We start from the raw sequence: 24,974 nt of genomic DNA on the forward strand, positions 1-24,974 counted from the left end.
CTCGCACATTTTGAAGATTCCAGGAGATAACTGTACTACGGTTATATGTGGATAAAGATGCCCAAAACCATCTCCTCCTGTACCGAATATGATAAATTTTACCGGTTCTCACGGTCTGTTCGCCTGCGGATTTCTTATATTTTTCCTTCTACCCTCAAGATGGAGGCGATACGTTCCTCCGAAACGTCGGTTAACACCACATATACACTGTGCCAGAAGACTGCTTTCTTCATAGTCACCGCCGTGAAAACCTCAAATCTTGCATGATAAATTTAATTTGGGCATATTGTGAGCTTCTCAGTTATCGCAGGTGGCGCCTAAGAAGCAAAGAGAGTGTACTTGAATAAACATACACGGTTTTATAACTTTTTCTTAATTACAAAGGCACCGTCATACCAAGGAATGAAAGTCAATAAACATTGCAAGTTGTGGAGAGCAGACACTTGCAAAGTAACAGTTTTGAGCTTAAAGCTCTTCCATATCATATGGGCCCTGTTCCTTAAACAGTGCAAGAACTTTATTACCCTTTGGTAATGGTTAACTTTTCTATTGTTAACATAATTTTCTTTCTCCAAAACGTCGACACACATTTCACACACTAATGCATCAGTTAATGTGTCCTTTGGCCATTTCATGGCTTGTACACTTTTCACGCCATATTTAAAAAAACATTGTACTTAATGTGACGGTGAACGAGGGTAAATAAGCTTGTTCATTTTCTGGCTATGAATGTATATAAGTGTTCTCTGTCTACATGAAATGAGCATTAGTGGCAAGGTAAAGGTGTCTGACTTGATAACGCAGAGAAGCATCTAATGAAGACCTAATCCAACTGAAGCCTGCTTGTACAAACAATGTCCAGTGCATTTTAAAATTATGGCACAAGTTCATATGCAGTAACATATTCAAATATATTTTGGGTTCATACTAACGTGGTCTACATGTCTGCCACAGTTCCAGTTTCCATCAACTCACAAAACAAAATTTTAAATGAACAACTGCCTGTCACCATTATTAACTGTAAACACTTCAACTGAAAGGGTGGAAAAACAGACATTGAAAATAATTTAATTACTGAATTCTCAACACTGAAAATGGGAACTTCTATTTGATCATATCTGCAAGGGCTCAGAGACATGTTTTTTATAGCATAATCTTACAGGTGAATTATAGTGCTACACTGGTTTGTAGTTTCGACTATTGCAATTTGTGTGTGTGTGTGTGTGGGTTATGCACAGATCAAACTTTTTCTGTGCCACAATCACACAATTTAAAATTTTATACCAAATCTGTGAACACAGAGAAAATTAAGTTTTATGTTAAAAATGTAAAAATAAAGTAGTCCATGAATAAAAATACATAATGCGTGTTATCAAAATGTCGTATCAGCAGACTACATATGACGGTACTTACTGCTAAAATATCTTTCCACTGCTTGCTAGGATATACAGAATCCTCTATACATATTAGGTCACTCACATAAAGTGGAATCGGCAAAGAGAAACAGGATAAAGATGGCGGTTAGGTCATAAGGCACAAGTGGAAAACTGTAGAATCCTGAAAAGAAAAATGAGTGAACCCTTAATAACAAATTAAAATTATAATACAATTTTATTGACATAACCAGTTAAGCAGTACAATAACAAATGTGTCACTTGGATAACTACAGGGTGAATACCTGAGCCTGCCACATATTCTTTGGCCAGTCCGAGAAGAGGGACATGCTGCTCACATCAACTCACACTCCAAGCATTTGGGGTCAAGAGCCTACCATAGATTACAATTTCTCTTCCGTATTGCCCCAGTAAATCTTCAAAACAGGCTGTAAAGTGAGCTTATGTGTCTGCTGACCACAATCCCAAGCCTCAGTCACACTGTGTCCTGAATCACAGTGGCATATGAAAGTTACACATTCAAACAAGTGCTCACACACACCGGCCATATGAAGAGTTAGGAGAAAAATTCCAGCATAAATTTCAGGATGATGGCAGTTTCATATACAAACTGGGTGAATAATGGGCAAAAGAGAAGTGAATGACTGAATGCTCACTGAAGAGAAACTGGGAGAAATCAGCACTAAGCTGAACATTCCCCTTGAAAATCCCTTACACATCCCGCACAGAGACTGGGGTTTAGTTTCGGGCTTTCTCCATTTCCAAACAGGAACTTCAATGTGTGAATGTGAATGTTTTATGATGTTGCAAGGAACGCATAACGACAGGGACTACTCCCAGGACCTGCTGGGTTTGGTGACTAATGTGGATCTGAAGACATGGGAAAAGTGTTGATGTCAGAAGCACATCTCTCTACCACTGGACTGGCTGAATAATTTTTGGAAAGCTCTTCAAATAAGCTTGATGTATTAACAACAAATGGCAATCCTTATTTCTTAACAACGTGCTTACTGAGAGCCCACTGAAGTGTCTTGTTCCAAATTTGGCCGATGGTCATCACTTGAGGATGGTTGTAGGAGGGAATATTCCAAAAGCCCACAGTTACATGCAGTAGTAGGGTTATCAATATTACAGCATGCAATATTCTGCAAATAAAATAAGCAAAATGAAGAAAGGAAAGCAGTGTTAATGTACATTATATACACATGCAAAAATAAAATATGTATAATGATACTCCTAGTATATCATGCAATATTTACAGTAAATATATAAGGATAACAAAGATATATTACCTATGAGTATTAGGTTTGTATTTTGTACAGGGAATTCGTTTTCACTGTCAAAAAAGTTGGTAGCATCTGACATTTCTGACACGAACTTCACAGAACTTAACAACATAACATCTGCTGTTCTCAGAATAAACTAACATCTGCAGCCTCAACAAACAAGAAAGAAACAAGATGCAATGTAATTATATTATCACAGATTGCAATTATGTTAAGTTCATACACTTGATGCAATTTGAGCCACTTTTAATATATTAATTTCATGCTTAAATGCAAATATATTTATTTATTAGTGCAATTTTCTCTAATTCTGGTCTCCAAAACATGCAGGGTAAAAGTATGTGGGTATTTTCATGGTGTAAAAATTTGTGAGCATCTGGTATTGTTTTAGCTTGCTGACGAAGATATTCAACAGTTTCAGTGTAATGAGAGAGAATCTATCACTAACACAAAACTACTTACATACAAGTTTTAACTTCTAGCAATATTTTATTATTGACAGTGTCCAATACAATATAGAAGGAAGAGTCCCAATATAAAGAGGATGCTTAATTAAGCACCACGCCATGAAGACATGGGGGAGTGGAGGTATAGCTCCTCACATCTTAAGCTCAGTACTAGGTGCAGGTGAGTGAACAGCTTCACGCCTCTGCTGCTTTACCCATGGGAACTGAGCTCTGTCACCTGCTGGATGGGCGGGAGAGTGGGCCCAGAGCCATGCTGCATACCATAGGGAAGAGAAAAATCTCGTCCCTGCTGGGCATTGAATCCCAGTTCCTCAGTTGTCCAACCTGTAGCCTAGCCACACTGACAGTTGTCCGGACTTGTGAGCATGGTACTTTGGAGCATACTGGCAACAGGAAAACTATGTTCCAGTATGAAAGGATGGTCCTACTACTGCGGGTTTTGTGGAAACACAGATTCAGGTAGAAACATTGGCCACTTGCCATAAAGTTGGGCTAACCCATAGGAGCAATGTCTCACAGGAGCACTGTCTACAAAACTCACAAACAGTAAAATTCTGATCGTGTGGAACCTGCATACTACAATTTCTATAGCTTTTTCATGCTTAAGCAAGAGAACAACTTCACCTGCTCTTTCATCATCGTTATCATCATCATCATCATCATCATCATCCAACAACAGAAGCAATTCAATGCAAACTAAACCACACCCAGGTAAGATCTGATGATTTACACTGTGTAACCCAGTAAGCTGGCTCCAGCAGAAATCCTTCTGACTTTAATCTGTGAGATTCCCAACTTAAATCCCAGTCAGGACACCCGTTATCCTGAGAGTGCTGATGGTTCTCCTCTGTCCATCCATGAAAATGTGGGAGTGTACTTTAAGTCAGGCAATGGCCACTTCCTTCCACATCCTTTCCAATTCATCCATTCGCATATTGCCATATAGTCTGTGTTACTGACAGAATTGTTACAATTACATCGTAGATTTACGGCACGTAAAAGATCCTCATGTCTCTAGGAGACCTTTGAGCAAAATTAGGCAAGTTTACCGCCCAAGTAGTTTCCACTGCCTCTGGTAGATGGGGGAAATATCGGGTACCGAGGGCCGACCTCATTGGCTGAACGGGGCTGATAGCATGCACCAGTACCGGTAAGGTATAGTGACTGGTAGAATATCAAAGGGGAACATACAATAGACTATTAGTTGCGGTGCATGGGGAAACCCACCCCCTCCAATAATAATTATAATAATAATACATAAACTACAAATGAACAAAACAGATACCATGTAATCTGGTAGGTGAGTGAGTACACGTGTTTTGGAGGAACATACCGCCTCCATCTTCAGGGTAGTATGGTCTTCAGAAACATTAGTATCAACCTACCAGATTACATGGCGTCATACCCAACAAGGCGATAATATGAATATTTTCACTGGACACTCAACATATAACTCCATTGAAAGTTGCCACGAGGAACAGATTTTAAGTCACATCATCCGCGAACATGGTACAGATATACCATATACTGGAGGTATCTGGTTCAGGTCTTGACTGGCCATCTGATACCTTGAAATGCACCATAACCATTTTCTCTTCAGTCCTTTCCAATTCTATGTTTGTGAGCAAGGTCTCGTCTAATTGAATGGTAAACAGTATCTCTTGTTTATAAAGTGAACTCAACACTTACAACACACTGTACACCCTTTAAAGGACAGTGGTAACCACATATACCACATGCTTTAACATTAAGAAAGTCTTTTTCACAGTATGTTCATCTGTTTCATATAATTCTCAGAATAAACAGCAATTTTCCCCCTTAATAACATCAAGTGATTTGACTTTGTAATTGTGATACTGTTTCTTCTGTGACATATGAATTTAATTTTTAGATGTTATTTAGATGATTTACATGCTTAAAAGGGTTAAAATAGAAAACATCATCCATCTAGCAAACTGCAGACAGCTCAAAGCACCAACATGGAAGGAAGCAGTGTGACATGTAACCTGTAGCAAATGCATAATATCATTTTGTGGTCTTCTGAGCTATGACACAATGTAGTCTACTATTTCCTCTTTAAGACTGACACTGTATAGTCTAAATACCAACAGCATCACTAACTAAGAAACTCTGGTACCTGCCTACAAAACTGCAAGTGTCAGATCCCACGAGACTGTAATCATGAAAGTGATGCAGCGTATGAAAGTAACAGGAAGTGTTCCATGCAACCTCCTATCATACGAATCAACCACCATTCTCAAATAAAAATGTTTTAAATTAAATGGATGATATTTACCATTAATATGTACATTAAACTGTTAATTAAGTTTGTACAGAAGTTTGAAAGTTGTGCTTTAAAAGATGTTTTACCATGTGAAATATTATATTCACCACTGATACACACTCTGGCACCTGATGGAAGATCAAGTCAATGTGTAACTACAATGTGACACCTTTCATCACTTAACAAACATGTGTAGGAGCTGCAATAGCTCATTCAATATAGTGACTAAGCTATGGGCTGGAAAAGCACAGAATCATGGTTCGATTTCCAGCAGGGGCAAGAGATATTTTTCTACTCAAAGCAGTGTCAGAGAAATATATGCTATGATCAAAATAAAACAAACCAATTACTTCAATAGTGTGAAACTCAATTTTGAGTAGTGCTGTTGTGAGACTGCGTAGTGTGTTGTTTGCTATTTGCGTGCGATTGCTGTCGAGATCGTAACAGGCTACTTGCATCAGAGAGAGTGTATGTTTCAGGTTCAAAAACTGGTGGGTACTCTAATCCAGGATAATCGGGAGGAGAGCTAGCCGGGCAGGGGGAAGAAGACAGAATGTGACGGCTTGGTTTTTTGCCAAGCATCGAAATTCCCATTGTTGGCTGAAAATAGAACACAATAACAACAATAATAAAGGTCATTAACACATGAGACAGAGACAACTCTACAAAAATTAATACTGTTTGATAGAAATGCTACAGTGGTGACAGGTAACTGGAGACTGTGCATAGTCGTTAGTACACACTTGCGCAAAATATACAGGAATTTCTGATATTCACTCTTGTGAAAGGTTTACATTAGCTTAGGTAAGAGTAAAGTTATCCTTGTGTCTAAGCACGATGCCATTAACCCTTATTCTCTGTCACAAAGCTTCCAGCATACAGGTTCACTGTCAGAAACCTTCTGTCACCACCACCAGTGAACTTACAGCCACATCAGGACTGTCGAGAGATCAAGTTTTTGTCTTAATGGGAAAAGTTTCATGTTTTCCCATATTGAAGTAGTCCTTTCTTAATTTTCACACACAACAATTTGTAGCTATGAGCTGGGATAGCTCAGTCGGTATAGTGACTGGCTATGGGCTGGATGAATGAGGGGTCAGAGTTCACGTCCCCGTAAGGTCAAGAATTTTCTCTTCTCCATGTCATCCAGACTGTCTCTGAGGTCCCCCAAACCTCCTATCCAATGGGCAGCCGGGAGCTCTTTCTCCAGGGGTAAAGTGGCTGGGGCATGAAACTGACCACTCACCTCCAACTAGTGCAGAGGACAAGAAAATGTGGATCTATACATCCACTCCCCCATATGCCTTCATTGCATAGTGTTTCATTAGTTAAGCACAGGGACAACTTTACCTTTTTACCTTTTATAATTTGCAGCTAATTGTAGTGAAGCTTGATGGGAAAAGGTTAATGCATCTCGACAGTAGGAGCAAATCTCCATACATTCATCATTTGGCAGTTAGCTTCACACTATGGCCATCTTTTTCCATATCCTCTGGTTAGCAATGGATGAAAATTGGGACTCAGGGCAATTCTGGATGTGGTGAAAGGAAAAATGCTTGTGTCCTACCATGAATCAAACACGAGACCATCAAGTTAGTGGACGATTTTCCACATAATATTTTGTTAGTCCGCTCCACAAATTTTGGGTTCTGGGTGCTTCTGATTATTGTGAATCTTGCCCAGTCAATATATACATTTGTCAGACGTCTAATTTCACCGTAACCATCAATCTAATGTCACAATAAGAGATTTTTACTTTTTGAAATCTTTGCTTTAAAATCACAAATTTGTGGTCAAGTGTACTGTTTCTTACCTTGAACTGGGCCATATTGGGATTGGTCTGACTGCCATAATCTCCTGTTGACCAGTCACACAGAACAGCTGATGTTGGTGAATTTACTGAACTGCTACTTGAGTCACTTGTACTGCTACTTTTGGTGCCATGGTTTTTCTTATCCCTGAAGATGGCTCTGTGTAGTCGTGGGGACCCAAGTATTGCTTTGTGTTGATTTCTGTGAGAATTATGAGAGCCAGAAAGTTCCAAAAAGTTTTGTTTTTGGTGATGAGATTGCTTTGAGGAAAACAGGTTTCGGAATTTGGAAGATTTTGATGGCGGAGAATCCTTTTCCTTGTCGGAACTTGTTGGACTCCTGTTGTTACCAAGGTGCATCTCAAAGGCAAATTTCATGCGTGGAGCTTCTTCACTGGTGTGAACATTTCTTGAACTTGCCATGCTCTGCGACACTGGTGGAGGCTGATACTGTGCTGCTCTTTTCAGAGAGCTTGGATTCCACAAGCCATGATCGGGCGTAGAGTTTTTGCAGGAGCCCTCAGATGGTTTTCTGGTCATATCATTCCGACGCAATGAATTGATCCAAAGTTTCTCTGGTGAGCCCCCCCTAAAACGAACATAATGGCATATAGTGACAAAGTTCCTACAAATACAACAAAATAGATAATAAAAACAAATAACATCACTTTCAAAGCATACACTCTTGTCATAGAATTGAAGGTTCTCAATGCTAGACTAATGTACCATCTCATCTGCCCTACATCTGTTTTTTTTTTTTTAAATGACTGTGAGCTTCAAAAAATTTCTTTCTTTGTGAGTAAAAGATGAAAATACTGCAATAAATAAAGTGCTAACCATTTTACCACAGAAATTTGTCTGTTAGTACATTACCTGTATTGTCTACCCTGACTCTCTTGTGTTAAGTCACTGCTGTTGTTTCTGCGGATTTTGGAGCCATTGAAACTTCCCTGTCTGGCCACAGATGGGCCCGCTGCTGGGCCTCCATGTCTCGTCTTGCTGGAAGACCAGGAATTGTTCCGAGAAGGTCCAGCAGCTTCGGTCGTGCAAAGGGGATCTTCTGTGTACCCTGTGTATACTGAGAAAAGTTGTCCCTGTTAAGCATTGCATTCATATGCATATGTAGAGATGGAGGTGGCTTGTCAGAACTAGGCAGGTGCACAGGAGACTGTCTTGAGGCAATGGAAATACCTTCCCTAATGTGACGCATTCTGGAATTAAGTAAATACCATCTACTCCAATTTCCAGCCCTATATATAAAAGATCTGAAGTCCACACAGAGGTGAAGATTTGTATGATGACCCTCTGAATTAAGACACTGTCTGAAGAAGCACGGTCCTGACCGCATGGTGTGGCAACCCAGAAAACCACAATATTGTGACATGTTGCACAATAGACAACCCCTCCCTCCCCCAGCAGTAACGTGGCAGCTCTGACCACGGTGACGTAGCCTCCCCACCTGGGCAGCGTGGCACCGCTCCCTACTGTGACGTAACACGCAACGCCGCAATTGCTACGTACCCGTAAACAACTCCCATCAGCGTTGCTAGCAACACGGCGCCAGACAACAGTGGTGCCTATCACGTGGCTGTTTTCTGTGTTATCTGGAACGAGGGTTTATAAGGGAACTACACAGCCACCGAAGACAGTAAAAGTGTATCAGCGAACGAAGACAGTTCTCAAGGCAGCAGTTACGAGTTATTGATGCGTGAGTGAGAATAAGTGCTAGTTCGTGATAACAGGGTAATAATTGGGAGTGTGGGATACAGTGACACTTGTATAGCTTCCGTACTGTGAAACATGTAGACTACTGACAATAGAGTGAATTGAATATTGTGACTAGGGTTATAATGTGTGAAACCCTGCAACTTTGTTATAATTAATTGTAGCCGAGATTTGTAGGTTGTTAAATAAACCAATTAACAATCTCTATGGCGTATTCAGTAATGAAATATGTTACAATATGAATCCACAATCCCAGGTATGCATTGACCTGACACCTCTAACTGTAATACGCTACATTATCCTCGTTTTTGTATATCCTTGCAATATTATGATTTTTTGCAATGATATATTTACATGTATATAAATCATTGGTTGTATTGCAAATTGGGTGACATAGGTAAGTTCTTGCTCAAAGTTAGAAAATAAATAAAAGGAAATGAACGTCAAGAACTGCTCTGCTGTGTGTACATTGTTTCTACCTTACGCTATTCACTCCGCAAGCGCTACATTTTTGCTTAAGTTATGGGTTACACGGGCCACTGTGGGCTGGAACCTAAACCACTATTCAGGATATTTGCCTATCTGAAATCAAGTGCTGAACTTAGGCTTCACAGACACACTTCTGGAACGCAATCATGTCATAACTACAGGGCATCCTCTGACTGTCTATGGAAAGGAAAGTTGTCCCTGTGCTTAACTTAGCACCACAGCACAAAGACATATGGGAAGCAGATGTACAGCTCCATGCATGGGGGGGGGGGTCAGCTTCACGCTCCAGCCGCCTTATCCACAGTAACAAAGGCCCCAGTACCCATCCAAAAGGAGGCTGGGTGGGCACTAGAGCCAGTCTGGACAGTGTGCATAAGAGAAAAGTCTGTTTCCTGTACTGGGAATTGAACCCTAATTCCTCGGCTGTCTAGCCTCTAACCTAGTCACTCTATCAAGAGCCATCTTGGCTCCCTGTAATCGTCTGATCTTTATTTATTAACTCACTTTAGTCTTCCAGTTCTGCCCTTGATGTCTGAAGTGTGCGTGTACTAGAGATTAAGAGTATGGCTTTGTGAACACACCTTCACTGCTCCCCACTGGTCTCTGCACGGCTCTCCTGCACTGCCTCCTCTCTTCCTCTTGTCTTGACAACATAAACTGCTTCAGTGTAACAAATCCAGACGTGTCCTCTCTCTGCTCGTTTCTGCGGATTCCAAACTGTCTGAGTCTTTCAGCTGCTAGCCGATAATCGGCCATATCTGACGGAAACTGCAAAGATGGATTTGACGAGTGAATCTGACGATCTCGGAAATCAACCTTCAGATGTCTCTTAACTGGAAGAGGAAGCACTCTATCTTGTGGCTTGAACATTCTTTCGCCTCTGACACCTATACTCATTTCTTGTGATACTGCTGGGCCCATTTCATTCAAACTATTTAACAGTGGTCTCGTGTCATGTGAAATGTGACTCTCCTTCTGTGACGATGAGTTTAGAGCTGATGCATTATTGGCACTTGATGGCGCTGTTTCTGATGCTGCTGGTGACTTCTGCTGTAGTGGCATATTAACTGATGGATCTTGAGCAGATGTCTTTAAGTTATCAATCTCCTGTTCACACCCTCCCCCTCTTGAGATATTTTGTTCCTTCTGTCCAACTCGTACTGCTTTACTCTGTGGAGTGGGGGCAGGTCCATTTGGAACCCTCCGATAACTGCGGAACTGTGAAGTCGGAACAGGAACTATATTGTTCCTACCCCCAAGAAATCGTAAATACTTTCTATCTAGACTTGAACCCACTGTCACTGTTCCAGACGTTTCCTGGTTTGACGACGATGAGTTCTGCTCGTTTGTTTTTCGACCAAGCTTCCGAAGCGAACCAAATTTTTTTTGTGACTCTTGACTGAAACAGTGAGTTAGAATAAAATGTCAGCAACAGAGATCCACACCTGTCATTTTACATCCTATAAACCAAAACTGTAACATGGGAAATATATGAACCGCATTCAATCATTTAATGAGTAATTTATGTTAGTACAGTGAGAAGTTCCAGGCTTTTACTGGAACAATTCCCATAATACAAGAGAAAGTACTGCACCAAAATATGATTCTGACAAAATATGGTTGAAGCAAGCGTAAATTATATTTACAAAAATGTTTCAACTTAAAAGAGGGGGAGGGAAGAGAACAGAGAGGAATGATGATATGGATAAAGTAAAGGATCTGGAAGGCTGCTGGAGAAGAGTGGTGATAAATAAAGACATGGAAGTTCATGTAGCGAGTGTACAGACTTCCCACAGAATTCTAAAAGATTATTATATTAGTATTAATTATGAACCACTGTTGTCTAGGAATAAACAGGGTGCTGAGGAGAATATTTGGACCGAAGAGGGATGAAGTGACAGGAGGTTGGAGAAAAGTGCATAATGAGGAGCTTCATAACTTGTACTCTTCTCCAAGTGTAATTAGAATGATCAAGTCAAAGAGGATGATGTGGTCAGGGCATGTAGCACGAACGGGGGAGACGAGGAATGCACATAGGATATTGGTGGGAAAGCCAGAAGGAAAGAGACCACCGGGAAGACAAAGGCGTAGGTTGGTGGACAATATTAAAATGGATCTTAAAGAGACACAGAATGGGATGGTATGGATTTGATTGATCTGGCTCAGGATATGACCAGTGGAGGGCTCTTGTGAACATGGTAATGAACCTTCAGGTTCCATTAAATGCTCCTCAACAAGGGCTCAGATCCATGAGTAAGTTGTCTAGGAATATGGATTTTAAATTTCCAACTATTATAGAACGGCCCTCATACTTCAGTTTCAGATAACAGTATTAGTACTCAGAAAATGTGATGAATGGCAAAATACACTGTACATCTGCTGAACCACAGTAACGAGATGCATGGACAACAATAATCCCAGATAATTCTGTATTTTAGCCTACAGGTTTGCTGTATAAATCGAGAAGAATACAGAGAACTGAAACCACTGACTATATTCAAACCTCATGCCTGTTATCCAATCAGGTGACAGAAAATTTAGTGTGTGCCACAAAGTAACAGAATTTTAATGATAGGAACCTGTTCTTTTGAAAGCATAAAAACAGCAGAAGCTAATATAACCTTTTAGATTCTGTTGCCAAGTTCTGATGAGATCTGAAAGACTGCTTTTCATGTTGTTGTGAATTGTTGCTGCTCAGGAAACCAACAAATTTACTCATCTTGGGGCTTGGGAAACATGTCTCTGTATCCATATCACTTTCTGGTTCTTCATCTGTTTCACTGAAAAACACAGCTGCAACAAACACACAGTGAGAATCAACATGGAAGCATAAATCACATTTTCAGATCTGAGTCTGTAATAGCAGTGACCATTAATGTGACGCTGTGTATAGATCACGTTTCCAGACCTAGGCTCTGGCTTGTGCATGAGGAGAACAGCATGAAGTGGCTGGACAGTGGCTGCAGCTACCTTGTGGGAGGGTGATGCACTGTAACTGAAGCCCTGCTATAACCCAAACACACTCTATACAATTGTTATCTGTTAGCAGGCTCAACCAAACTCAATGTGTTTTCCCCTGAGAAGAGCCAGGTCTAAGAACATCCTCTGGTTTGGAAGCAGCATTTTCTTCCAAAGCACTGGCACCCATCTACCAAACTATATGTCATCAAATCCCAGGAGACAGTAATCTTAAAAAATAATCTTACTATATCAGGACATAAAGATGCCAACCATAGGGTCACTTAATGGAACCACAGAAACAAGTCCCATGACTTACAACTTTGACTAGTACGAAGGTTACTTCAAATTTTGATCAGGACATTCAATCAACCTACCTGTTAATGAAGTGCCTGTTTTGGGATATTAGTTACAATGAAGAAAGCAGTCTTACGGGATCTGGCACCGTGTATATGTAGTGTTAACCGACGTTTTGGAGGAATGTATCACCTCCATCTTCAGGGTAGAAGGAAAAATATAAGAAATCCACAAGTGAAGAGACTGTGAGAACCGGTAAAAGCAGACTTGTGTTGGAAATATACACAGTCCGGTTCTCACGGTCTCTTCGCTTGCAGATTTCTTATATTTTTCCTTCTACCCTGAAGATGGAGGCGATACGTTCCTCCGAAATGTCGGTTAACACCACATATACACGGTGCCAAATCCCAGAAGACTGCTTTCTTCATAGTCACCGCCGTGAAAGCCTCAAATCTTATTGGTTACAAGTTGGAATCTAACACACAAATAAAACACTTGGCTAGCAAATCCTAGACAATATTTACTAACAACAGCCTTGAGAAAGAGACACTGACAGCAAGAGAGAAACACAGCACCTTCAGATTCTTGTCCTGTTTCGGAAAAGTCCTGCTTCAAAGTAGCCAGTGTTATGCTTTCCATCCAGAGAGGCAGCTCGTCCTCGGACTCAACAGCAAAGTAGAATGCTGTTCCTGCAATCAAATGAAAAGTATATAATGGACATTCCATCTGCCACTCCAGATCCACAACAGAACGCAACTACAACTTGCTCCTACCTGTATGATACACCTTGAAAGCAAACTTTCTGGACTTTACTTCGTCTGCTAACGAAGCTGTGAAGCCTGGAAGGGAGATCATTATGTCTGCCTTTGTAGACTGTGGTGTCTTGAAGCCATAGAATATTGTACTCTTGAGAACAAACCATGCCCTCAGCCACACAGCTCCAGCCCCTCCAGACCGACACCGATGAAGCAACCACCCCTCACGGTCTCCAACCCCCAAATCTCGGACACTTACGTTGCGCTTTTCTGTAAAGAATATGAGTGGTCTTCAGTTGTCTCTTGTGACCATTTCACCTTTATCGTGCATTTGCATGACGGCGCTAGAGTATATGCATGGTCCAGCTGTCTGGCAGTGAATTCTTCAATTAATACTATCATCCCAAGTTCAAAACCAGTTTTTTTTATTGATTTTAATACATTTTTATCAAAATGTAATTTACTCTGTTGTTGTGCTGATGGCTTCGGTATCTGAATATAATCTGGTTGCCACCCCCATACTGAGAGATTTGAAAGTGTCTGCTCCCAGATGACAAAGGTCTCAATGTACAGAAATCAGAAGCACACAGTGTGGATATCCATGTTTCTATGTATACTCCTGGTGGACTAACATCATAGTAGAAAATTCCAAATATTCTACAATAAGATTACACATCTCATGGCATACACCCAGCCACCAATTAACATGAGTTCTACCAACACAAACTGGGTTTAAGATGGTTTTTAAACAGGGCTACTTTTCAGCTAACAGGGCTGTTTTTCAATTTAACATGACTTCTGCATCATTTCTCCATTTCATTATATTACATTAATCATGTATGACTTACATTACACCTTACATGAAATTTTTAAATTTTTTTACGTTAGTCAGGGAATGAGTGTACTGGAAAGTGTTGTTCTGCATGCAATGTTTCACTGACAGAACATGGGGAGAGCACCCAAGTTCTTGGGGGACATCACAATGAATACATAAAAATGTATTAATCTCATAAACATAATTATTTATGCATGGAATTATAATGTGCAGGATCTGCTAGTCATTTTCAACAATATGAAATCTGAAATCCACTGTACTTACATCCAACACTGGATCTTCAGAATACTTTCTACAACTTACTGGTGAGCAACGGGTTCCTCTTCCTCAAACTCCGAGGACTGGGGAACGTTGCGTGTCCCCCACCAACCAAACTCTTGTTACCGGTGTTCCTGCCGAGTGACCGGGCTGCCATAATTGCTCGATAGCCCATGCTCCCGCCCCCTTTGGCATGATCAGGTCTAGGGGGTGGTTCAGGTGGGGTGACACAAATCGTTATGTGTGAGACACCTGTCTGGGAAACGAGGACCACCGACTCTTGCTTTTCGTCAGTGTGTGGATGTTTAACACTTACTTCTGGCACAGTCATCTTCTGCCAAACCTCTGATTCTCTCTGAGCTGTACTAAGATCCGGTGCCGAATGTGGCAGGTCTTGGTCTTGATGTGAGTCTGCTACGTTGCTCTCCGACAAAACCTCAGAGTCTTTATTGCTTTTCTCTTGAAGCAATGCAGAACATGCAACATGCTGTGAGCCTATACATTCGTTACTAGGAACATACAGCCGTGCATCAGTTTCACTGTCCTCTTTGCCTAATGGTACATCATCAGTCCTGTGAGACAACAAATCTGTATGTTCGGCAGCATTATTTGAATTACTCGCTTTATTGTCGTTATTGTGTTCTTTAAGCCGATGCTGAAGCAAAGCAACATTTATTGTCTCCAGTATTTCACCAATTCTTTGAGTCTGTTTATCTTCCAGGCCAAATGAATCACCATCCTGAATACTGGCATCTGAAGATTCACTATTTCTCTTACTGGCAGTCTTCAACGATGCTTCACTCTTTGATACTGCGTGAATCTCTTTCTCTACTTGGAAGACTGAATGTGGGGAAATTTCAGACGCAGGACTCAGAAGGGAACAGCTGTTTTCTGGCACATGACAATTTGTCCAGTCTTCCACGAGGTATATCTTACCAGACCTGTCCTGTACTTGATCACAATCTGTAAGGTCATATGCTGGAGTACTGTAGCTCTTATCCAACCGCCCACGTTCTCTCTGAACCAAAACTGTGCTTTCGATAGAAGTAACAGAATTCTTATGTCTGTGAACCTTGTCAATCTCTTCTACACCATCGAACACATCAGTCAAATCGTCACTAGGCAAACCATAACCTCCGCCTTTAACTCTCAAAATACTGTCTCCAGTTCTGGCGTCGCACTTTACATTATCTTGAGTAAGGTGCTGGTCCCTCCTGTCACTTGTATCATCAGAGTATGGTTTGTGTGGCAATATCTCTCGGCTAGAACTTTCAGGACCATCGTTTTCTTGTGACCCCTGTTTTGCACAGGCTTTGTTACCATACCCTGTTCTTCCTGTTTCTTCATCCCACCTCTCACTATGCTCATCCCCTTGTCTTTCACTTTCTTCATTCTTAGGTATGGAATTAACTCCATTATTGCTTACACACAAAACACTGATGCCACGTTGTGAAGTGTCATTATCCTCATTGTCATTCCGCCCTTCGAAATGCACATTCTCTTGATTCTGGTTTGACAGTCTTTTCTTCTGAACCTCATTTCCGGTTTCTCTACAATCTTCCTCTCTTTCAGATGTCTCTTTCCCGTAAACAATATTTTCTTTCATGCTTTCCATGCTATTGTGTGGGGTTTCCTCACAATCTTCAACTGCGTGCATGTCATCACGACTCTCTGTTATTCTTAACGTCTTCCCTGTCTTCAGTCTGTTACAGGAGTTCTCGATACCCAAACAAGTCGTTGGCCTTGTAGGGGGCGAAACTGATAAATCGTTTCCGAAACTTGCGGACTTATCTCGTAACTGATAAAGTTCATCCTTCCTCCCCTCCAATTCTCCGCCAGCAAAAGGGCCACCATCTTTCCACTGTCGCTCCAGGCGCAGTTCACGCCAAAACTGAAACCAAGGTTGAATTTTATGGACAGGTGCACTTTCTTTTTTTTATTGCTAGTGGGGTGGGACTAAGTCCCTTGTACTGCAGCCACTTCTGGCCTATTGTACTAGCCCCAGATGACAGATGAGGGTGATTGTGGAGCAATTGGTGGAATGAAGATTGGCAGGGGAAACTGAAGTACTCAGAGAAAACCTTCCCCAGTGCCACTTTGTCCACCACAAATCCCACTTGACCAGACCCGGGATCGAACCCAGGAAGCCGAGGTGGAAAGCAACAGGTTCAATTAGTATACTGTGGTCTACAGTGAAATTGCTCATGTAAAGGTGATTTTAATGGTGATCACAGGAAATTTGTCAAAAAGATTACTGTCTTTTGAGTCACTGATACAGAAAGTTACAAGAGGGAAAACATTAAACTGAGGAACAGTACAAGGGGGTTGCACTGTAGGCACAAACTGTGAGATGTGCAGTTCCCATGGCAGTGACTAGGCTGATTAGGGTCTTTTTAAGCACTGAGACGGCTGATTCGAATTTCTGCCATGCAACCAGCTATCCTGCAGTTTCTTGTCATTTGCCTCAGTCTCTCCAGGAAAATTCCAGGGTACTGCCTCAAATTTTGCTACATCCACCTCCTTCCACACTCTTGCCAATTCATTATTCACCATTCAACATTACATAGTCAGACATAAAGAAATACGAGACAAGATAATTTCTATGTTCCACGTGCACTTTATCTTGATGTGGTAAGCATGACAGGTAACATCCAAGTATGATTCAGAATCAAACGTTCTAGTATGTGCAAAATGGGGTATATCTGGCTACCTGTTCAATATTGACGGGCGGCCGTTTGTTGGTTGGGCTAGCGCCTGTAACTGTTGCTCTGCGCTGAACTGTGACACGTGGCTTTGGCAGATACAGCCTCATGCTAGTTGGGGATGTCTGCCCCTCATCTTGTGCGCCAGGTAGGAATGAATCATCATCATCATCTGAACTGGAGTTACTAGCAAGGGGTTCACACCCCAACTCTGGCTGTGGCAATGTCTGCTTGGGCAAGGCTCTGCGAATGGAAACAGTAGCAGTGTTACTGTGACTAGTTGCAACACAGTGTTCATAGGGTGGAATTTGGGGTTCTCCGTGTGTTTGTTAATCATAGGGATTGCTGCCTCCTGTGTAATTTGGTATATATTTATTAACATTTCTGAGACACCTAGTGCTTCCACCTTCAGTGTACAAGAGTAAGCCACATGGGAAGAAATGGTCAGTGTTATATGGAAGGCAGCACAAAGCCAACCAATGAGAGCGCTGTAAACTGAATGGAAGCCCTAAAGTACAGTAAAGGTATCCCTGTTAACAGGCTGTGGAGGCCCACAGGGTTATGAGATGTTGAGATTCCCACATTTTCTCTAGACAATCGGCTCACAGATGGTGGCAAGGTTGTCAGCCCTACGTGCCGGCTGCCCTTTACCCCCAAGAATATTCCTGGAACTCATTTCTCTTAGAAGCTGAGTCAACCCCAGGGCCATAGTGCGGCAGTGCGGCTGGAAGGATTAGGTCAATTGAAAAAACCCAATGACCTCAAAGGGGCTTAAACCCGCAACCTTCCAGCTTGTAGCATAGTGCCTCAACCAACTACGTTACGGTGTGAGCCCATGGCACTGAAAAGGGTAATATGTGAAAGAAGTGAAGAAAGTAAACAGACAATACATTAAAGAAAATAAAAGGTAATACTCATATAACAAAGTAAAACAATACTAAAAATTAACAGTGAAGATGGCAGAGTCGAAAGAAACGATAAAAACAAAATTAAAATGTTACCATAAAATAAAACAAAGTCACTATAACAATATAAAAATCAAACTGAACGGAAAGGCCATGGTGGGAGGAGGTGCAGAAAACGACTAGGTGAGAGGCAGAAAGGAATGAAATCTCTGAAGATGGATGCAGCAAGTTCTCCTGAAACATCGATAAAACTCTACCACACAGTGCTGCATCAGATACCAGAAGACAGTAATGTTCCCAAGTTAAACAGGTCACCGAAAGTATGATTTACACATTTCTGTACAGAAACTTGCAGCAGCAGCAACATGTATGTAGACTACAGGTAGCAACATTCAGCAATCATGGGCACACATTAAAGCAAAACTGGTCTAGTGTATGTGCAATATTTCTGCTTTAATCTGCTGATATAACAAAACGCTATTTGTTGCCCAATCTGATTGTTTGTTCTTTGTAACATTGGAGCCTCCAGTAATGTAGTGCGCATTCTGCTTGGCTGAATCAACTGGTGCATATCCCGTCACTACTACAAAAGTGCAAGAACCATTTTACCTTGGCAGGGGCATCTCAAAGTCAGGAATGGTAAGCAATTCAGGCCTGGGCGATGGAAGATTGTCGTGCCATCGAGAGTACGGGGCCGCTCTCTTCTTACTGGGCAATCTGTACGGTTTCATGTAGATCTGACCATAGACTTTGGTGTGACGTGGGCGTTTTTTCAGTGTCAGGAAAACGTCAGTGGGAGACTCCTCAAATAGAGCCATGACCCTTTTTGTTTGCCAACCCACCTGTAAAGGGAAGTGCCAGCCCTCACATGTACAGTTTTCACTTTTCAGACAGGGAAGAATAATGAAAAAAATACATGGTTTGAACTTGGCCTCTGATATTAAGGGAAGAAAGAAGATTGTAGGTGTTTGAGAATAGGATGGGTGCTGAGGCAGAAACTAACAGCACGCTGGAGAAAGCTGCGTAACAAGGAGATCCACAATTTTTACCCTTCACTAAATACTGTTAGCTTGATGACATGAAACATGATACAGGCAAGGCATGTAGCATGCATGGGAGAGATAGGACAAGTAAATGGAACTTGGACAGAAGATCCAAGAGGATGAGACCACGTGGAAGATGCTAGGCAAAAATGGGATATTAAAATGAATCTTAAAATGTAGGATGGGAAGGTGTTTATATTTATCTGGCTCAAGGGGACCAATGGCAGACTCTTGTGAACACAGTGACGAACCTTTGTGTTCCACATGAGGTAGGGAATTTGATTAGCTGGCAACTAGTAACTTCTTAACTCTTTGACTGGCGTGGGCGTGTTTTAACGCCCGGACGATGCCAGCTGTTCCCTGGCGTTGGCGTGTTTTAATGCTTTCACAATCTCTTCCCTTCTTTGCTCTCTTGGCACTCATCAACCAAAGACATATATATGTTTTGTTTTTGTGCATGTTTGTAAAGAACCCTTGTAAACTTTGTGGGGGTCTATATTACTGTCACAACCCTCTGAGAAGGAAAAGGTCAGAAAATATATCACATTCATTCAGTTTCACCATGGCTTCTTGCAGCAAGTGTCTTCGTGTTCCTACAGACCAGCTGGAAAATGCTGTTAACGAGATTTGTTCTGATGATGATAGTGGCGATGAATTAATGATTCCTGAATTGGATGAAGTTGATAGTGACAATAATACAGTGATAGACAATGATCCACAAGACAGTAATCATGAACATTTACCTACCACGAGTGCAGTGCCTGACGCGCCCATCTCATGAACGTACGGAGACATTGTACCCCCAATATTTCCATTTGCTAATAGTTTCGGGACCAAAATTGATATAACACATAAAATGCATCCCTTTTCATGGATTAAAATTTTTCCTGGATGACGACTTGGTAAATCACATCACAACTGAAACCAATTGATATGCTCACCAGCACTTCAACACACATGAGTTAGCTCCTCACTCTCGAAAACACAATTACAATTATGTCACATCAGATGAAATCTGGACATACTTAGGAATTGTGTTCATGACAGGAATCGACAAACGCCCTGAAATTGAAGAATATTTGTCCACTAGGCTCCTATTTCACACCCATGGTATGGACAAAACATGTCTTTGCGGTTGAATAGTTTCATTCTATTCAAAAAGAACACAACAAACGAAAAATACAAGAAGAGAAATTACAGATTCAAAGATTTTTTATTGGACTGTGTAGAAAAATGACTGAACCAAACAAAGAGGGTGGAGAGGGAGAAGAGTCAAGGAATGAAGTGGATGACGAATCTATTGCGTCAGACTCGAGTGCAGTCACGCCTCCGCCCTCGACCTTGAAAAAACCACCAGTGAAAGAGCCAGTAAATCGTCTAGAGGGTGGCTTGAAAATTCACAAAATGGTCCATGTTCCTCCCAGTAACAAGAAGAATGGTGCCCTGAGAAAGTGTCGCGTGAGTGCTAAGCACAAGATTAGAAAAGAAACAAGTATCATGTGTGCAGGCTGTGGTGTGGCTCTCTGCAAACTTTCATGTTTCAATGTTTATCACAGGAAGAAAAACTAATAAAGAGGTATGGAAAGGCATTTATTGCATAAAATATTGTATTTTAATTAGTTCCTGAAAATTTCGTTTTTAAAAACCAATTTTTGTTGAAGTTGTTTAGGAAAAAGTAACTACATGCATTTTAGCGACATAAGGTTTAAAGGGCCTACCAGGACAGGGGTGGGATTTAAATACCCTTCGCGCCAGTCAAAGAGTTAAGTAATTACGGATTCCAAAAAATTGCATAATTAAGAAGGTAATTATTACAGACAGGAGAAAATGAACTATACTGAAGTTTTGGTCAAATTGGCCATGTCAGGATCCAGGTGACAACCTAATTTTTCTAGACCTGCTCTGTCTCCATTATTAGTGTCAATGTTGGGAGTGCCTGTAAGTTATTGAGCTGTGTATGTGTCCGTGATATGCCTTATGTATCTCTATTGCTGCATTACGCAACAGGAGAGTACTTTCCTCAACACTGCCTATTATGGAGGTAACAAGGTGGCCTCTACACTGAACTAGATAATCACACAAAACAGCCAAACCAAGTCAGACCCACTTACCACGGTCTGGTAGTTAACCTGCACCACTTCATCTCCTTCCTCAATTTTCCCACACTGGTGTGCAGGCGAGCTAAACTTTATCTCACTAATTTGGTGCAGACCTTGGAAAGATGGTAAAATGAAAAAACCCTAGAATAAAAGAGAAAATGATATGTAAGCAGACCAAATGATGCTTCCACAGTGGCTTCACATATGTAAGGTAAAGAAGATGATGGTTACTGAACACAGATGTCATCATCAGCGTGACAGCTTCTGGCAAATGAATTGCATCAAGTCCATGCGAGTCAAATTGCATCTCATTCACCCATCTAACTCAGTCACACTGTGTGCCATGTTAACCACACCACAGCATCTCTGTGAGAACCTTGACTTAACTGGACTGGACTCGACTCACTTGGCATGGCCACAGCTTATGGAATATTGTACTGGGAGTTTCACAAACCTGTTCACGCAATTTATCCATCGTCTGGTATTCAGAACAGAATGTTAACATTTTTGAAACTGGATCTGTATCTCTCTCTAAGCATGTCCCCAATTTTTCACCTCAGAATGGAAATACATCCAGTTTCTGAAAAGTTTCGTTCAGAATACGAGACAACAGATGAAGTCCGCAGAACTTGGTAACACTGGAAAAGTCAACACCAGTGCTACTAACCAAATCATCTCCTGCTCGTTTCTTCAGCGTTGCAAGATCCAATGATGCTGGCTGCAGTATCAATGGATCCACTATATCCTGGATAATACTGTCGGCCATTCGAGCAAGCTCTTTGCAACTGCTCCGGATCTCTTCCACTGGACGCTCTGCAAAGCGATCTCTCTGCGCACATGTTGCTATTGCCAAACTTAGTTTCAAGAGCTCGGTCTTTCTGTCCTGATAATCGAGTTGTCCAGTGAAAGGCGACCTAACACCAGATAAAACATTTGTTTTTCATAATATCTTCATGGTACAATTATTAATTCTTAATCTACTTGTCTTCCTAAAGTAAGGTAGGTTTATGATGTTTCCATAGCTGTATCTCTACTTCTAATAACTTTCAAACCTAATGACGTTTATTAACACTACCAGCAAAAATAGGCTCCCTTGCTATTTTCTGACATACCTGGGGCACGCGGTAGCAGAGTTGGTTTGAGGCACTATGCTACAAACCGGAAGGTCGCGGGATCGAATCCTGATGAGGTCCTTGGATTTTTTTCAATTTACCTAATCCTTCCAGCTGCACTATGGCCCTGGGGTTGACTCAGCCACTAACAGAAATGAGTACCAGGAATATTCTTGAGGGTAAAGAGCGGCCGGTGCGTAACGCTGACGTTACCACCATCTATGAGCCAATTGTCTAGAAAATGTGGGAACCTCAGCATCTCACAACCCTATGGGCTTCCAAGGCCTGTTACAGGGATAGCTTTACCTTACTTTACTTTACTTTACCTGTGGCTTCTGATTCCAGTAAACTAAACTAGCGTCAAGTATACAAGCAAAATACAATTTGTCTTGTAAATAAAAGTCAGCACAGATGGTTAAAGGACAGTACATACTGTAAGGTGCATCCAGCACCTGTTGTATTAGTAAAACTGGTAACACTTCACCTGTCTAGCCAGCAGACAAGAGGTTTCACAGCTGTTATAACAGTTGCAACATCTGCTAATGTTTGTGTACTGACAGGCCGTGAGTCAGTTTCCTGTCGGAGTTCATTGTGCAGACTGTGTGCTCGGCAAGATAATCTCAGGGCTAGCAGTTGAAGGTTTTCTCGATCTAGTTCATAGTGCTGGAACAGACATAATTACATAAATAGAGATTCCATGATTTATGTAATTGGTGATTCTCACAGCGGTAAATACAAACATAACTGTCTTCTGAGATGTGATGACGTGAAGTCTGGTAGAAAGTTACCAAAATTTGGAGAAAGTAACTTAATTGGATTAATGTTAAGTCTGTACTCACAAAGTTCCTCAGATGTTCAACGGCTTCCAATATTAATTCCTGATGCCCTAATTTGTGGACACCCAAGTGATCAAGATCGTCCGGGCGAAGGTTCAGAAGCTGCTGGCCGTTAACTTCATTATTTAGAAATGAATGTACGTACAGAAGAATCGCATTGTCTAAACCTGCACATAAGCAAAGAAACGAAGACAAATTTTACTGTGGCACAATAGAAGCTCTTCATCTCTGTGCAGTTTATGTACACAAGTGGTGTGATAAGTGCAGATCTTAACCGTAAAGCCTGGAAGGAAATAAATGTGATCTTCAGGTGTTCAGAGGAAGTGGGACATTACAAAGTTCAGAACAGGCAACTAGGCCAAAACAAGAACTGAAGTATTTGGCGGATTTATTGATGTACTTTGGGGAACTGGGGTTCAATTCCCAGCAGAGACAATAGATTCTTCTCTTGTCCACCATGCCAGGAGAGCTCTTGGCCACCTCTTCTCTTCTGTTGGGAGGAAAACAGTCAAGGCATGAAGCTCACCACTCACCCCATCTGGTGCTGAGGTTCAGAATGCATGGAGCCACATCTCATTTCCCCCACACATCTTAATGGTTCGGTGATTAGCTATGCACAGGGAGTTTGTAGGATTTCAGGTTTTATATCATCTCCAACATCAGGGTAAGGGGAGTAACTCAAGCAGGAAACAAGCAGAAGGGGCTGGAAAGCTGAACTCAGTTTGGTTTACTCCCCAACTCTGTAGATAGGGGCAGCAGATATGTTCCTCTGGTACGCCGGTGAACTCCCACCAGATTACACGATGTTACAGCACACAGCACCATATTCTTCACAGTCACCATTCTGAGCACCTCAAATCTAACAGTATATAGCATATTTTTCAAAACTGGATATTATGATTGGACTGAGTACACAAAATGGAGCCCTTGATTGCAGTAATAACAGTCTATTCATCCAAGCACTACGTATTTCCCTTGCTCACAGAAATAACCATCCCATCAAACCGAGAACATAATGAATAACAGCAACAGTAACGGTGATGGCAGCAGAGGTCATGAATTAACTGGCAATAACAGAGATAAGCAGCAGAAGGAAAAGTCTGAAATCGGAAGAACATACACAGTGTGTATGATCTGAGTTTCCAATGGTGGTCAATATAAAGACTGTGATGTCATGTGATCTGGCAGATAATTACACGATTATGTGGGTGAAGGAGACAAAACAGGAACGTTTACAGACTAGGAAGGCAAAAGAGTTTCGTAATATAACAGCCAATCTCTTTCTAAATTATAACACGTCTATGAAAAACTAAACAAAAGTGTAAAAATAGGCTAAAGAGAAATTTTGAAATATAGTATATTGCATTACAATGAAAGTTTCGCCTGTGTATTTCGGCCTATTTGCTGTTAGCATTGATTTTTATGCTTCTAGGCCTCATTACCTCAACATTTAATTACCTGTCAAGTCAATTTTATCCCGGATTAGGGTGTGACAGGAAACCACGATTTTACATTCCAAATAATAAGCTATAATTACAATATAATATACCTTGCACGAAGAAATACTCAGCGACAAATATCACATATTCACTGTAACTGATATGAAAAAACTATGTTACCTTTTAGCCATTCAGTAACTTGCTCTGGTTTCCATTCTGCTACATTCACATACGCCATTTTCTGCTACCGAGTTCTATGAATGAAATTCACCGCCTCGTT

The 24,974-nt window shown here is 41.2% G+C and overlaps 1 protein-coding gene across 3 annotated transcripts; it reads right to left on the minus strand.

Annotated features, from left to right (window-relative positions):
- Positions 1 to 296: 296 nt before the first annotated feature.
- On the minus strand, positions 297 to 24,961 carry LOC111866550. Of its 3 annotated transcripts, none has more exons than XM_023855604.2 (15): positions 24,875 to 24,961; positions 23,259 to 23,422; positions 22,904 to 23,082; positions 21,975 to 22,221; positions 21,320 to 21,448; positions 18,775 to 19,007; positions 17,269 to 17,503; positions 14,604 to 16,449; positions 13,484 to 13,735; positions 13,286 to 13,399; positions 12,077 to 12,248; positions 10,037 to 10,854; positions 8,115 to 8,319; positions 7,245 to 7,830; positions 297 to 1,557 (listed from the first exon to the last, which is right to left on the minus strand). In XM_023855604.2, exons 1-15 carry the CDS (start codon positions 24,930 to 24,932, stop codon positions 1,522 to 1,524), a joined length of 5,274 nt encoding a protein of 1,757 aa, XP_023711372.1. In that variant the 5' UTR covers positions 24,933 to 24,961; the 3' UTR covers positions 297 to 1,521. The 3 variants fall into 3 exon arrangements, with proteins under 3 accessions (XP_023711372.1, XP_023711371.1, XP_023711370.1); XM_023855603.1 differs by lacking the exon at positions 297 to 1,557 and adding an exon at positions 1,593 to 2,539; XM_023855602.2 differs by lacking the exon at positions 297 to 1,557 and adding an exon at positions 4,426 to 6,031.
- Between the last annotated feature and the right edge of the window lie 13 nt (positions 24,962 to 24,974).

The sequence above is a fragment of the Cryptotermes secundus genome, unplaced genomic scaffold (assembly GCF_002891405.2).
Source record: "Cryptotermes secundus unplaced genomic scaffold, Csec_1.0 scaffold575, whole genome shotgun sequence".
Taxonomy (NCBI): domain Eukaryota; kingdom Metazoa; phylum Arthropoda; class Insecta; order Blattodea; family Kalotermitidae; genus Cryptotermes; species Cryptotermes secundus.